This window comes from Ammospiza nelsoni, chromosome 3, assembly GCF_027579445.1.
Source record: "Ammospiza nelsoni isolate bAmmNel1 chromosome 3, bAmmNel1.pri, whole genome shotgun sequence".
NCBI lineage: Eukaryota > Metazoa > Chordata > Aves > Passeriformes > Passerellidae > Ammospiza > Ammospiza nelsoni.
Window position 1 is genome coordinate 88,576,206 of NC_080635.1, and position 15,885 is coordinate 88,592,090.

General features: G+C 40.0%; 1 protein-coding gene across 1 annotated transcript; it reads right to left on the bottom strand.

The window, feature by feature from the left end:
• Positions 1-325: 325 nt before the first annotated feature.
• KLHL31 (kelch like family member 31) lies at positions 326-12,929 on the bottom strand. Its single transcript, XM_059467286.1, has 3 exons — positions 12,776-12,929; positions 9,189-10,392; positions 326-7,428 (listed from the first exon to the last, which is right to left on the bottom strand). Exons 2-3 carry the CDS (start codon positions 10,358-10,360, stop codon positions 6,696-6,698), a joined length of 1,905 nt encoding a protein of 634 aa, XP_059323269.1. The 5' UTR covers positions 10,361-10,392; positions 12,776-12,929; the 3' UTR covers positions 326-6,695.
• Between the last annotated feature and the right edge of the window lie 2,956 nt (positions 12,930-15,885).

The window sequence follows — 15,885 nt, forward strand, 5'->3', positions numbered from 1 at the left end:
CATACTCATTCATATTCACTTTATTGATCTTCATATTGACTGTAATAACTATTGGTATACTTGCTAGCAGTTATCTTTGCGGTAGTCTGAAATGAAGTAGAAAATTTTAGAGGATAAAGCCTCTGTGTCCTTGAGTGTTATGGAAACTTAGGAACCCACAGTCATGACCTCTGCACAGCCACAGGCCAGGCAACCCTTCAGGTTGTGACCTATAGAATCACAGTTTGAGCCAAGTCTTTGGTGTCACACAACAGGGATCAATTTTTGACATCTCAAACCCTCTCATCTGCGGCACAACTTAATTGCTCTTCAGAATTTGGACTAATTTTTTTTCCTTGAAATGTAGATGTTTTTATTTTTGGTACTGTTAGCCATACAATCAAAATGAAAACATATTCAGTTGCTAGTCAGACATCTGATTTATCATCACTTCTTGTCAGGCACTTTGATTACAACAAAAGACTGTGAAGTTAATTGTAAAAAAGCAAGTTGTTGTCTTTGTTATAAAATGGAAAAAATAAAAGTGGCTCCAGTGTCACATTGTGCAGCTTATTGTGAAGGTGGTTCGATAGCCTGGGTGTAACAAACATTCCAGTTGGCTGATATGAAAGCAAGGATCAGCCCAGGGCTCAGAAAACAAAGCATATTTCAACTGCAACCAGGCGTTTGTCAGAAAGGCAGTCTCGCAGTTTCCAACTGATTTTACAATAATTTGTTTGTGCCATGTGTCAACAGTTTTATTTAAAGCACGCAATGAAAAATACCAACATGCTGTTTTCCTCTTAATGACAACTTGCTGCACCACAAATTTTAGTTTTTAAGTTGTAACATTCTCACATTATACTTACAGATTTTTTTTCTGTTGTATTATGTTCCCTTGTGTTATCACAGTCCATCTTTAAAGTGTACACTTAGAAAACCCTTCTGTATAAGCAATCTAACAGTTATAAGCCAGGAAAATGCTTTATACAAATAAGTTATATTTTTAACTTTTCTTGTCAATAAAGAAGCTGATAAGACTGCAATTAGAGTAACAACATCTTCCATTCACAGTGTATCTAAATGTGTGTGTTCCCATTCTTACCAATAGAAATTGCCTATTCCTCAAAAGTTTATTAATTGCCTATATTGTTACTGAAAATTTTCATTGAGACAAGTATGTCTTTAGCATGGCAAAACTTATCTGGTATTAACCAAATCTCTCACACCAGCTGTATAGAATTGCATGTATTTTCCTTTATTCTTTAGGGAACTTCTGGGAACAGAGCTCTGTGCAGGGTCACACTTGCAAATGAGCACCAGCAACTCATTTCTTGACAAGGTTGTGGGTGTGATCCCCATACAGGCCATTCACTTAAAAGTTGGACTCTGTGATCCTTATGGTCCATTCCAACTCAGAATATTCTGTGATTCTGTGATGTTTCACCCTTTTTATCCAGCAGGCATTTCAGAATGTTTCCTTTTCTTTATTGTTGCCAACAGCAATGAGATTTTTATAGATTCACAGTTGAGATTTATGTACTGTTCACATCTGTGCATCTTCTTTGGTGCTCTGATAGTCATTCAGTTATGGATAAGAAAAGAGAAACTAAAAGAGACAAGAGATCTTCCTCTTTCAAGGAGAAGCCAAAGTATAAATCTGTGCATTACAATGTGCTTATACGCATTACAATGAGTACTTATACAAAGCAAATCTTTGACAAAAGAGAGGATTCATTGTAAAAAGGTCAAGAATCTATAGTAGGACTACTGGTTCCAATTGTATTCTCTGAGCAGGTGAATTCAGACTTTGAAAAAGATCTCCCAGCTTGGCTAAACAGTTAAAACAGACTGAAAATTCAGTTCAACTGAGAATTGAAGTTACAGACAATTGAAAATTGATATTTGTTTTCTATCAGAAAGATTATGAAAATCAAAGTACTGGAACATAAGCAAAGTGCTTATGGAAAGGGATATGTTCAAGTAGGTGCTTCTTTCCAGCACATTTTCCTCAAACATCCTTGAGGACTCGGAACAAAATCTTATTTTGCTTATGGCTCTAAGTGGGTCCATTTTGGCTTTTCCATGGACTACAGCACTTCCCATCCTGTGTGTGGCACAAAATAAACCTTTGGAGTACACATAGGATTTCACTGAACAGCCATTCCCAGGAAATATTATCCTTATATAGTAATTGAGTCTCAGAAAATGCCATGGGCTGGTATGGTAAGTGAATGGTGATGTTGAGGATCAGTCTAACACCCTCATGTTGGCTTTAATTAGACATTGATGTTTGCCTGCTCATGGATTTAGTTCTTATATTTTATTTTTCCAAATATAAATCCTTGAGAGTAACTTCTGTAGCAGAAGTCCCTCTGAATGCAAGAAGGTATGCATGCTCATACAACTATTTGTGTGACTGCTGGGTTTGCAACTAGAATTACCAAGCCAGCTGCTAAGGAAAACCTGCTCCCAAACCCAGTATGATTTGGTAAGAGTTAGAACTGTGAGGTAAACTAATCTAGGTTTCAGGATAATATAAATGTTCTCACTCAGTCATTTCATTCCTTGGATCCTTTTTTCCTGCAAGAACTGCCATTTAAAAATCTCAACACAAAGCCCTTTTTGAGACCTCACTGAGCTTGGTTGATGCTAATTTTGCCTGCTTCCCTCTTTGAAAGATTCAAGTTTACTGGACTCTTGACTGATCCACAGATGATCTTGCAGTTTAACTTCAAGAGAATAAATGATCATGATCTCGTCTTGGTTAAGAACTAAATACAACATCTTCCTTTCAGCACAACTTTCCAACAGTAAGTTCCTCCCTCACAATCTCTAACACACTCTCCCATACAACTAACAGTCAGGAATAAACAAGAAAACAAACCCTTGCAAACTGCTTCTCTCACACACTGAAGAAAGGCTCTTTCTAGATCTGAATTTGAAGCACAGCTATTTGAAGTACAAAATGCATGGGCGTTTTATATAGAATTTTGAGGAAAACAGCTTACATTAATTTGTTTTGTTTGGGTTTTCTTTTCCTATTACTAATATAGCATTAAAGAAGATCCCTAGTGCTTTAACAGTCTGTATCTCATACAGTTGGAAGTCCTCTGGTCTACTTAATATTACCGCATACAGTACTTCCTTGCACTTTAAAACTTCTTTTTGGTACACACAGTATTTCAAGTTCAACTGAGATGTCATTGTTAAACATGTAGAGATTGAATATATGGTAACAGACAATTAAAGAATACCATCCCATAAAACAGAACATAAAAGTAATTTTCACAGTTCTAACAAAAGAAGGTCACACATAAAATGTCACAAATAGCTCAGTATGTAGCATGATTCAACATAATATTAAGTCCAGCTAATAGTGTCACATATTAAGGGCCAAATCCTGGCTCAATGTGCAGTTGAAGCCTAAACAGATGTTTACAGAAAATAATGTAAAGCCAAACTGTAGTGTTCTATTGGTAACAATACAATTTGTTAATCTACCTAAGATTTTTGGCCTGAAATATGTACCTAACTTGTGCTACAGAAGGAACACATGGCCAGTGGTATTTGGCTCCTGTCCTAGGACATGTCTTCACAGATTTGTCATGGCCAAGGGCACTGGAGGCAGAGCAGCAGTCTTCCTTCTGGGTATGACACTTTCATCTACTGTTTTGCCAGAATTTGGCCAAGAGTTCAAAATCCTGTACATCTTATTCAGCAGTCCCACTGAAGTCAATGGAACCTTTTTTGTGAGTAAGATGAAAAGGATTTGGCCCCCAAAGTTTTTAACCCTTTAAGTAGTAAGAGAGAGGTTTCATTGCACTTAGCCCATCATTCATAAATAATTTACTGCTCAAAAGCAAGATGGTTGTTGATGTACATGAAGTGCTAGATCATATACAGGAAAGCATGCAGCAATGTCTGAATATTCATGGCATTTTGGAACTGAATTCCTAAAGGGAAAAAGAGACACTTGCATATGGCAATTCCATCCAATATCTGTTTGAGGCCACAATAGTTGTTTTTTCAATTCATAAATACAACCTCATGGATATGTTATAAATACTATGTAACTACACCATGAATACAGTTATAATTGAATTTGTACAGGTGTCTTCATTCGACTGGATGGATTAAAAAAATTGCAAAAGAATATTGGAACAGATGGTTATTTCTAAAGAACTTCCTAAATGCATTCATATGGAACATGTGGTCATGACTTAGGAAAAGAGAATTTTTTTCTCTCCTTCAGTAAAAGCTTTTGGTGACTGAAGGAGCAAGAATTTTCATACTTAAAGTAAGACTACTCTGTTACACTGTTCCACATTTGTTATTATTTGAATTACACAGAGTAGAGAACAACTATATGTTGGGATTTTAGCTAGCTAGAGATTGGAAAAGTACAAGGCCGTGGCTAATTCCAAGTCCTGCACCTGCAAGATAGCGTGTCCTTGGGCCTAGCTGGGTATGATAACAAGTAGACAGAGAGACGTGGGAAATAGGGAATGTAGGCCCAAAAGAATGAGGAAGAGTTGATGGTATAGTTTAACCAATCGATTGCTTGGATTACAGAATATTCATAACTTATTACTTGCTGTATAAGTGTCTGATGCTCTCTTCAATAAACAGAACTTGCTGAACACTCATATTGAGTGTCCGAGTTTTCCCCGCACCCGACAAACGGCTCATCCCCGACAAACCGCTCTTTCTGCAACAACTATATGCCAATTAAATGAATCAAAATTATAAGACAGTGCTACTTTGACCACAAGTCATTGGTGACAGTATATTCTAATAATATGCAGCACTCAAAAATACAGTTTGAAGCTTAAAATTGTGTATTTGGGATGCAAAGATGAACTCTAAGTTAGAACTGGAAAACAGGACTGAGTACCATGGAGTTTAATCCCAACCAACAGAGTGAATTACTTCATCTCTAATACCATGTCACGCTCATGCTGATCCTCAATATGCAGCTTTAACACAGCTATAAAGAGCTTGAGTCCTGAAAATGCTTGTCTTGACAACATCTGCACTGACAGACAATTTTATAGTGTTCCCTTTTTGCAAATGAGATAAAAATTTGTCTGCCTTATAAGCGTTGCTAAGAGCATGGCTTTTCACTGGCACTGAAGCCTGGAGCTGTCAATGATAATCTGAGGAAACTGAATGTGAAGCCTCCATGAATAGGTTAAGGTGAGTGCCCTTCTGGTTATAATAAATCATTTTAATTCCTTGTATTCTGTCTTTCCTCCCCAAAAGAAGGATGTAGACATTTCATGCTGATGTAGACATTTTGTGCTGACAGCAGTCCTTCAGTATCAAATCTTCACAGGACATGATGGACTGCATATCCCTTTGGCTATGGGAACAGGATTAGGTTTCATGCTTAATTCCCTCACCTCATGCTGAAATCAGGAAGAAAAGTTCTTGGAGGCAAACTAAGTTGAGTGAAGACTCCTGGGAAAACTTCAACACACAGAGCATTAGTCTAGCCTTTGGAATAATATGAATGAAATCTCCAAAGAAAGGGCTCTAATGAAGACTTCAGAAGGAGATGCATTATGTAACCCAGGAGAAGGTTACTTTGGGTGTTGTTGTGCCTACACCTGGCAAGAAAGGTGTTAAGGTATCTCTTTATTTCTAAAACTCTCTAAGGGAGTTTTCCCATGATTTCCTGTTTTCCACACAAATTCTGAAGGGCAGATCCTGAAGTCTTTATTCCATCTTTGTTCCTCATTCCAACTGGTTATTTGCTGGGGTAATGTAAGGAAGTTTGCTCTGTGCATCTTCCCCATGTTCACATGCCATTAGCCCTAGGTGTCTCCTGGCATGAACTCAGCTTTGAGGTTTTTCCACCTGGAATGAGAGGGGTGTCTCCCTGGCATGAGGAGGAGGATGAGGTGATGTTGCCTGGTGTACACAGGTCAGGAGAGCCATCTGACACCCAAAGTAGCCTCTTGGGGCTGGCCCATAGCGCTTATGGGAGCTACACTATTTTGTGGATTCAGATCTTGAAAGCCATGTCACAGCATTTGATACAGGAATTAAAGGGTTTCATGGCAGAAGATGAGGAACTCTTTCTACCTTCTGAAGGAGAAAATGCTTTGAGAAGTTTTTGTGAATACCACTGCACCAAAAGGAAAGTATGCACGTGCTATGTGTGGTATTTTTAGTTTGCCTTTTTTTCCCCCTTCTATTTGTGAAAATAGAAAATACTTAGAAAAGAACAAAACTGATCAATGTTATGATGACATGGCACATTTCTGATCTATATTGAGATTTATTAGTAGTCATATTTGACTTTCATTTTGGGTTCTGAAAGTGTCTAAAAATTAGTATTAAAAAGCCTCGTAACAAACTTCTCAAGCAAGTTTATCTCAATTTTACAGGTAAGGAAAACAAGGAATAAAGGAATTAAATTATTTGCCACAAACAGTATAGTAAGTCAGTGGCAAAGTCATGAAGAGAATGAAATTCATGGTTATGGGTTAACTCTCTTTTCCTGCTAAGAAAATCGATCTTATCCCTAATGTGCTGTTTCATGCCACCTGTACTAAAGTTCATGAAAACTGGCCAGTTTGCACTGTTACAAAGCACATTTGCAAAGCCAATGATTTTTTTTTCTATATAAGCACAAAAATTCTACTTAAAGGGTTAATTATATTGCTGTGCTGGTAAACATTTTTACTTATTGCTGGTTAGACCTGTCTTTAGATACTGACTGGGACAGAAGAGACTGAGCTGGCCCTGGACTCCCTCGTCTTGGTGTTGGGCATGGATATGGTACAACAAGATACGCCCACAGTGGCCTCAGGCAGCTCATCTTCCTCTGTCCATTCATTGAGATCTGGGTTATAGCACTGAATGCATTTCTTGTACTTTTTCTCTATTTCATTCCAGCCCCCCACTAAGTAAATTTTCCCGTTGAGGGTGGAGGCGCCAGCCGTGCTAACTCCGGTTTGAAGCGGCGCCACATAATTCCACTGGCCCGTGTACGGACTGTAACGCTCCACAGGGAGAACATCGACCCTCTCTGCTCGCCCCCCCAGCTGAGACCCACCCATGACATAGACCCTCTCCAGAAGGGACACTGCGCAGTGCCAGCCCCTCGGGGTGCTGAGGCTGGCCTTGTCCTGCCAGCTATCTTTGCTGGGGTCGTACATGCACACCGAGCGAGAGTAAGCATTATTGATGTAACCTCCCGTGACCAGGATCTGGCCATCCACCACGGCGCTGGCATGGCAGCACCGTGGCACCTCCAGCGGAGCCTTCATCTGCCACTGGTTAGTTGCAGGCACGTAGCACTCGACAGAGGAGAGGCAGCCCTCGGAGTTGCGGCCTCCCACCGCGAAGAGGAGCCCATTGAACACGTTCAGGCTGAAGTGCGTGCGCCGCTGATTCATGTTCGCCAAGTGAATCCAGCTATTGAAACGAGGGTCATATCTGAAAGGATTCAAGAGAGAAGATAAGTCTTACTTACTGCTCTGCTAAATTATACAGGACTCCTATGCCACTGCTGCAAGAGCAAAGTTGATAGAATTTTAGTTAGTTATTTTGCCTATTAAAAGTCAGCATAATTAAACTGGTATTCCTGATTAAATTTCAAAATAAATTTAGCTTTTGATTGGAGAAAAAATATTTTTGTATCATTCAAACCTGGTATTATTTTAAAGAAGTAAATCTGATTCTTCTGTAATTTGATTTTGTACAATAATTTCATTAGAATACTGGGAAGAGAAAATTTCAAGATGCAACAGAAATTTTAGAAGTTCTTTTGCAATTTACACCCACAGCAAAGATATGTAAATTTACTCATAGAGTTTTTAAAAACTTTAGGTTGTGATTTATACTTGCACCCTCTTTATGCTTTCTAAATGGTGAGGATGCTTACCCTGCCACTCCCATGGAGTAAGTTTTATGTGGAAAGAGCATCTGTGCTTCCTAACACCTTTGCTATCTGAAATAACATTCTTTGTCCTTGGCATTTAAATGACCTACTTTGAAATAAGAAATGGCAAATTATGACTCCTGAAGATGCTACGTGAAGTACATTAGCGGACCCACACACTTGTACTGCATGCTAAGGGGATCAGAGAACCACATGAGAAAAAGACTATGGGAAAGTAAATACTAATTATCATTCAGCATTCAGCATTGTCATCTGCAAGTCCACAGACATACTGATGTGACTTGACATGCTCAAGGTCAAAGGCACAACGAGGATTCCCCCACCTACTCCCTGCAACCAAGGTCAGCACTGAGGACACAACTCCTTGTGACAACGTGAGGCATAGCTTAAGGGCAGAAGGTCAAGAGAGCAGATATTTTTCTGACAAAGTAGATTACGCAATAAAATTGATTTAGAGAATGTTCCTCATTCATTAACTCCTGGTGTCCTCAGGAGAAGCAGACTGTTCCTTCTGGCAGCAGAAAAGGAAGCACTGGTAGGACTGTGGCTGTGTAATGCCATTGCATGTCCATAGTCTGTTAGCAGATAAAAGGCAGATAAAAATTTTCCCACCTCCAGCCTTTGCTTCAAGCTGCTGTGCACTGCCAGCCTTTAGACTGAACTATTTAAAAACATGTGACATTGCATATTAGTGCATGCACTCTTCTGACCTTGCTATCACCAGTGCAGTCTCGGATGACTATAGATAGGAACTGCAAAATTTTAGAAGCAAGGTTTTATTTGGGGTACACTGTAAAAGACAGCCTTCAAGCAATGGTACCATTGTTTTTAAACTCCTGATGATAATAATTAAAAAAAAGAGGACATGAAATTCAATACAAAAGCTGTTGAAAATATGGTGAATGAACAGAAAATGAAGGCTATATCTAAAAGATGTTTTGCCAAATTTTCTGTGAGGTATCAAAAGGTTTTGAAAATTTGAGAAGTCTTCTTAGATCATCCCATGACTTCCTACTTATGTTCCTATCTATTTCCTTCACTTGGAATAAGTTTTCTTCAGTTTTTCCTCACTTCTCAGTGTGCATGTGTAACCATGGTGAAATTTTTTGCATAACTTCAGTTGTATATTTCTGTTCATTCAAAGTTTAATATAGAATAGCATCTATACCTCCCCTACATTGTCCCCTTTTTCTTTATCCAAGTGGTTCATGTTGCATGACACAAGCCAGTTTAGTCTATCTACCTGCCCTCTGTGAACAGATACCTACATCCCTTTTAAAGAAATAGCAGTTACCTGCAGAAATTGCTGACTGCATGCTTGGCTTGGTTTCTGGCATCATTCTGGTCTTCCCCACCAGCCACATAGAGAAATCCATCCATCACTGTGACACACTGATTAAAACTTTTAGCAGGCATTTCACTTAGCTTCTTCCATCCGTTTTCAGGATCTCTGTATAAGATGTCTCTGCTAAGAGACTTTTCTGTTAAAGCAGGGCGTCCCCCAACAGTGACTAAGACTCTGAAACCTCCACGGATCCTTGTTCTTCTGGACTGAAGTGTATTCTGGTGATAGGGAAGCAAGTGATAGTTCATGGCATCCACCAGGAGCTTGTGGCAGTCTGCATCTTGCATCATTCTTGGCACAGTTTGAACATAATTGACAAGGTCTTGGGCCGAGATGGTACCAAAACGGATATTACTTAAGAGGTTGGCAGCAAACTTTACTCTTTTTTGGTCAAATTCCAGCCATTTTATTGCAATCTGGAATGCAACAATTTCAGAAGGCAACTGTAAGTCATCATCTGCAAGAAGTTCATTAATCTGATCAAAAGTAAGTTTTAGGAACTGATCAGTTTCTGAAAATTCAATGAAGTTGTCTCTAATAAATTTGTGCGCTGCTTCCTTGGTTGCTTTTAGTCCGTATGTTTCTGCAATATTTGCAATGTACATGCAGTTCTCAACACTGATTTCTTGGACTAGAAAATCACAGCACATCTTTGTAAGGGTGTGAATCTGTAGATAAATGGCTGTGGAAATAATACTACCTATTGTGTAAAGTGAGAGAGTAAGTTTTCCAGTGTAAGCATAGGTGATAACAGTAGCTAGACCCACTGGGGACACATCATTGAGGTCCACTCTTTGAGTGGACGGATCTTTCTTTAAGATGTTGTGAAAGTATTCACTGCTTGAAGCCATCACTACCTTATGAACATTGAAAGATTTGGTTTTGGTACTGATAGTCAAGTCACAAAGGAAATTTTCTTGTCTCATTTTGCTTAGACCTTCCAAGAGGTTTGGGCAGTATGATGGGTCAGAAACCTCAGACGAGATGCAGCTGAAACCATTTCCTCCTTCCAAGAGTCCATTCAAGCCATTTAGTTTACTGAGGGGGCTGTCTTCCACAATGATAGTTGTTTCGTTGATATCTGCTTTGTTCTTTTTCACATTCTTCTTCTTGGGGGCCATGACTGCAATGAAATATTACAGCCAAGCACTTGCTAAAAATAAAATTAAACACCACAGTTGTGAAATTTAATAGCTAAGTGATTATGCAACAAATTAACCTTTGTCAACACGTATAATGCCACAAAACCAAACACACAGGATAATCTGTCTTCCTAAGTTCTAGGTTGCAACATGGCTGCTTATTAGTAACAATCAATACTCCAACTGTGAAGAATATACCTACAAGTAATTCAGTAATTCCTGTTTGTTTTAAATAAAATGATCATAAATTAACATTCACCTATTATCACCACATTCAGAGAGTTAAATTCTCTAAATGGGTTTGCCAGAGTTTGTCATTAGAGAATGGCAAATCCATTCTCCAAATGGGTTTGCCAAATTTTACATTCTGGCAAACCCATTTAGAGAATTTAATTTTATATAATAAAGGTATGTATTTATTTAGAATTTAACTTTATATAACAAATTTATATATTTATTTAAATTAGACAGGTTCTAGACCTGAATTCATTAGCCTGAAGCACAGGAAAAATATGGGCCCCCAACTTCATTCATCCTTACTCGAGAGCTACAGACTTACAGGTGAGTTCAGAATTTGAGCAGGAAATATAAAGACTGGGAAAAATTATTTAAGAAACAAAAGCCAGATGAGACATAAAGAGAAAGAGGATTGTAATATGATGTCATATTGATTTTAGATTTAGGTCCTGCTTGAAAATACTTCCAGGTTTTTGTAACTTTTGGTTTTATAGACTGATAGTGTTCTATTTCCTGTGTCAGATGTGCAAATATTTTCTGCTCATAGCATAGTTGGATCGATTTTCAGTATCAGTAATTTGAAATCTATAATCATACTTCTAGGATTTTGTTGAGATTTAGGGAGAAGACGTCTAACTTCTATTTGAAAGAATGTCATACAAACTCTATCAGGATGTGTTATTTTAAACAAGTTCTGCACATGGAAAGGTAAGAATCAGTCCCACTGTTATGTTAGAGCACATATTTAAATTATATACATCAGCTCTAGGCGAGCTCTCAATGAAATAAAGAGCCACTTTTTTGTCCGATGCAATGCGAGACAGCCCCTAGTAACAAAGGAGTTACTTTGAAAAAATATATGTATGTACAAATATACTTGAAAGAAAGCACTGATCTTCAATAACACAGTTTAAACAGAATTGTGGAGATCAGCATTCAAATAGATTCAAACACAGCATTTATCTTCAGTGTTGATTTTAAAACAATTTACACATGCTAATTTTCCTTGTGATCCTTGCAGTCATAAAAACTTGAACATGAAAAAATGATGTTAATTAATTATAAATCAAATGACTGGTTTATTGCAGATAATTAAATCAAAAAACTTCAGTAATATTTCAATCTAGAATCTCAGCACACCACTTCTTCCTTAAGCACAGAGCATGTAACAAAATGGTAATTTAATTATAGAAAGGAATGGTTGCTGCCTGTGAGCACCAGCAGTTTTTTGCTGCTGCTGGGTGCCGGCCATGTGCAGAGCAGGCGAGGGAGAGGGCCATGTGTGCCCGGAGTGTCAGTGTCAGCCTGCGCTGACGCGAGCTGTGATCCCTGATATGCCACCGTGCCAGCGCAGGGGTCAGCTGCTGCCCGGCTCCCCCGCCCTGGCTGCATTCCAGGGCTGCATCTGTTGAGACCTATCAGAGTCACCTCCCAGAATAGCAACCTCCCAGCAGCTTGCCATTTTAAGACAGGTTCAGTTGAAGGTATAGCTGGTGTTTTAGTATACTTGGCTGTTTAACACAACTTTTGTTGCAAAAACACTATGATGTTGCAAGTGTCGCATATGTTTGTTGGCATGAAAAAGAAGCAAAACAAAACTTTTGGATAACTTTGTATGTTACACACATAGTTACAGCTTTGCATATTAATAGTCACAATTTTAAAGTTGGAGAGGGCATATTCTTTTGGCAGATTTATCTGTTGTTCTAAGTATTTTTAGAGGCCTGTAACTTAAAATTTTTAATACATGTAGCACTTCATGTTTATTGTCTCATTGCATCATTGCAGAGCTCATTTAAATACAACATTTTAAGCTCTCTGTTCAAAAATGCTCACTATCCAAAGTTTTTTCCTGAGAAATGCTTTTTCATCAGCAGAAATTTCACAAGATAGCTTAGTGTACTTGCACTGTAAGTGACAGGACATGCAAACCTACTGAAACAATTCAAACAATCCTATAAAACCAAGTTACTGAACTTTGAAAACACAGAGCGATTTGGTTTTCTATGATTGTTTGCTTTCACCTACTTTATTTTAGCTTAAGTACCAAAGGACACTTGGGGTCCCAAAACAATGCATTATACCAACCAGCCTCCCCCCTGCTTTAAAATGCCACCTTCTAAAAGCTATCAAAGTGAAGGGTTAAAAACTTCTTACCCTCCTCAGAAAGATACTGTTCCAGAGCTGTCCGTGAAAATGCCTCTTCCTTGGAAAACGTGAACACAAAAAGAGAGGAATTGTGGGGAAAAAGAGTGAGAAAGATCAGAGGCCACTTAAGTCCCAGCTCACTGGTTTTCAGTGAGGCACTTGGCTGTCACAGCGAGCAAGAGAGACCGGAGCCTGTGCTCGGGTGCTCTTTACAGTGACCCCTCCTCTCCATGCCTTGCTCCCTGCCTCTGCCCAGCCACAGGAGCTCAGCTTCCCTGAGCTGCCTGGCCACTGGAAATCAGGAGGACAAGCCTGGACCCTGCAAATGCACAGGTACACGGGAGAAAAGGGAGGGGAAGGTGAAGATAACTACAGCAGGTAATAACAGCCTCAGGTAAGTGTAGGGTGAACACTGGGAAAGCCCTATGGTTAGGGAAGGGCACAGATTTAGACTGGACATAAGGCAGGCACTTTATGATGAAGTGGTGAGGCACTGGAACAGGATCCACAGAGAAGGTGTGGAATCACCCCATTCCTGGAAATGTTCAAGGCCAGGTTGGACAGACTTTTAAAAATCTTTGTCTAGCAGAAGATGTCCCATGGCAGGGGGGTTGGAGCTACATGGTCTTTGAAGGTCCTATCAAAACCCATTCTATGATTATTATTATTCTATGACCTAAAATAACCCACAGAAAACAGCATGAAAATTCTGGCACTTTACACTTTCTTAGATTTTCCATGCTTTACTCCAGGCAGAGGAAAGGAGACCAGCTGATGGGGATTCAGTCATGTTCTGTTTTATGGAGTTAGGTCACTGCTTCCATAAAGACCTGCCTCAGCTTTCAAAGATTATGTCTCACATCCTGATATATTTTCAGAGATGTGAACTTTGATCTTCTGTCTCTCATGTGTGTATCCTAACTTGAGGCTTATACCATACACTGGAATAATTTATCTCTGCATCCTTGCCAGGCAACCTCAGGAATAATATAAAGCCAAATTGCCACATCCCAGGAGAATTTCATTCCACAGGAGAGATGAAAAGAGTCTAAGTATCTGCATGGGAGGGGAAGAGTACTGGGGGAAGTGGAAGTCTGAAAACATGAAAACTTTTTCTTGGATGTGCTTTGTATAATGCTTAATCATACAGATTTATTTGGCTGCCTTCAGGCTCAGATGGGCTTTTACAACATCTGTTGCAAAGTAACACTTGTCATTTTGAACAAAAGGGCATCACTGTATAGGTGGAGCTACATCACAAGGTAAGAATGAAAAAACAGAATAGGAAATTAGTCAGTCAAATGTGTGAAATGAGAGTGGACGAGAGGGACATAAGGCTCAGCCCTCTCAACAGCAACAAGGTAACCAGCTTTCCTTTTGAAAAACAGGGCCACAGCTACAAAAAACTAAGGACAAAGCCTCATTTTCATAGAATCATGGAATACCAGGTTGGAAAGAATACCAAGGATCACCTGGTTCCAACTTTCTTGACAAAATCATTGTCTTGACCACACAGCCCAGCACCCTCTTACAAATCTTAAAAGTGTCCAAGCTTGGGCAATCCACCACTTAGTTCCCTGGGGAGATTATATTCTCATTGTGAAAATTTTTCCTCTTGTGTCAAATCATAATCTCCTCAGGAGCAATTTGTAGCCACACCCCTTCACCTTTTCCTTGTGATTTCCTGTAAAAAGGGAGTCTCCATCTACAATGTTGTTGTGGTTTGACACTGGCCAAATGCCAGGCACCCACAGGAGTCGCTCACTCACCCTCCCCTGCTACGGCTGGGCAGAGGAGACAAAAATAACAAAGGTTTCATGAGTGAGATAAGGACTGGGAGAAATATTTCAAGGGCAAACCAGGCTCAACTTAAGTTACAAAGTGAATTACTAAAAAAATCAGACAAGGATAATGAGAAGTAAAATAAGCCCTTAAAACATTGTTCCTGCCCCAGCCCCTTCCTCCTTCCCACTGACTGTGCAGGAAGACAGGGCATGGGAGTTTGGTCAGTTCATCACCCGAGGTTTTCTTCTGCTTCTCAGGGAGAGAAGTCTTTCCCCTGTGAGGCCATGGAGTCCCTCCCATGGGAGACAGTTCTCCATGAACTTTTCTGGCATGGTTCTCTTCCCATGAGCAGCAGTCCTCCCAAAACTGCTGCAGTGTGAGTCTCCCCCACAGGCAAGCAGTCCTCCCAAAACTGCTGTGACGTGGGTCTCTCTTCCCTGGGGTGCAGTCCTCCAAGGACAGGCTGCTCCAGCCTGGAAGCAAGGGCTCTCCCTCTCCATTTGGGCCTCCCACTGGATCACAGCCTCCTCCAGGCATCCACCTGATCCAGCATGGGCACCTCTCCCACAGGCTGTGCATGGATCTCTGCATTCCCTGTGGATCCCCACGGGCTGTGGGTGGATCTCTGCATTCCCTGTGGATCCCCACGGGCTGTGGGTGGATCTCTGCATTCCCTGTGGATCCCCACGGGCTGCAGGTGGATTTTCAAATGCACTAATCTGAATGTATTGGGTAATCACACCAGTAATACCTTTTAGGAAGGATGAAATTCCTTACGTAGACAGGATGCAACTGTGAAAGCATACTGAATTTCAGTGGGAACTGCAGTCTTTTTAAAAAAAAGAGATGGAAAAGAAATGTGGGGTTTTTAAGCTGCTGAATTAATGTAAAAACAACATTGTTAGGAACAAATGCACAGGGTTTGATTTCACAGAGGTGGCTCTGAGGTACTGTGTTCAGCAAGGCACCCAGCCCCAGTGGGCCACTCAGACCTCCCCCTGTACTTGATCATCTCCTCTCACCTCCTTGCCTAGTTTGGCCAGTCAAGCCTCATTGATCCATCCCCTGAAATTCTACCAGGCTCTTCCCCTGAGCTCAAACAAAGCCTATTTCTCTTTCTGGTTTCAATCTTTCCTTGGAAACTCACTAAGCACTGGAAGTAGGGCATAGGGAGGTCCTTAAAGGTCAGAAGAGAGTTTGCAAGCCTTCAGCAGAGCTGACGGTACAACACATCCCTTGAGCATGGAGTGTCAGAGCAATTTTTGGAGCAATATGTGTATGTCAAGCCCACTTCTTCCTAAGAGGAGTCATGCATCAATGCCAAATAAACAAAT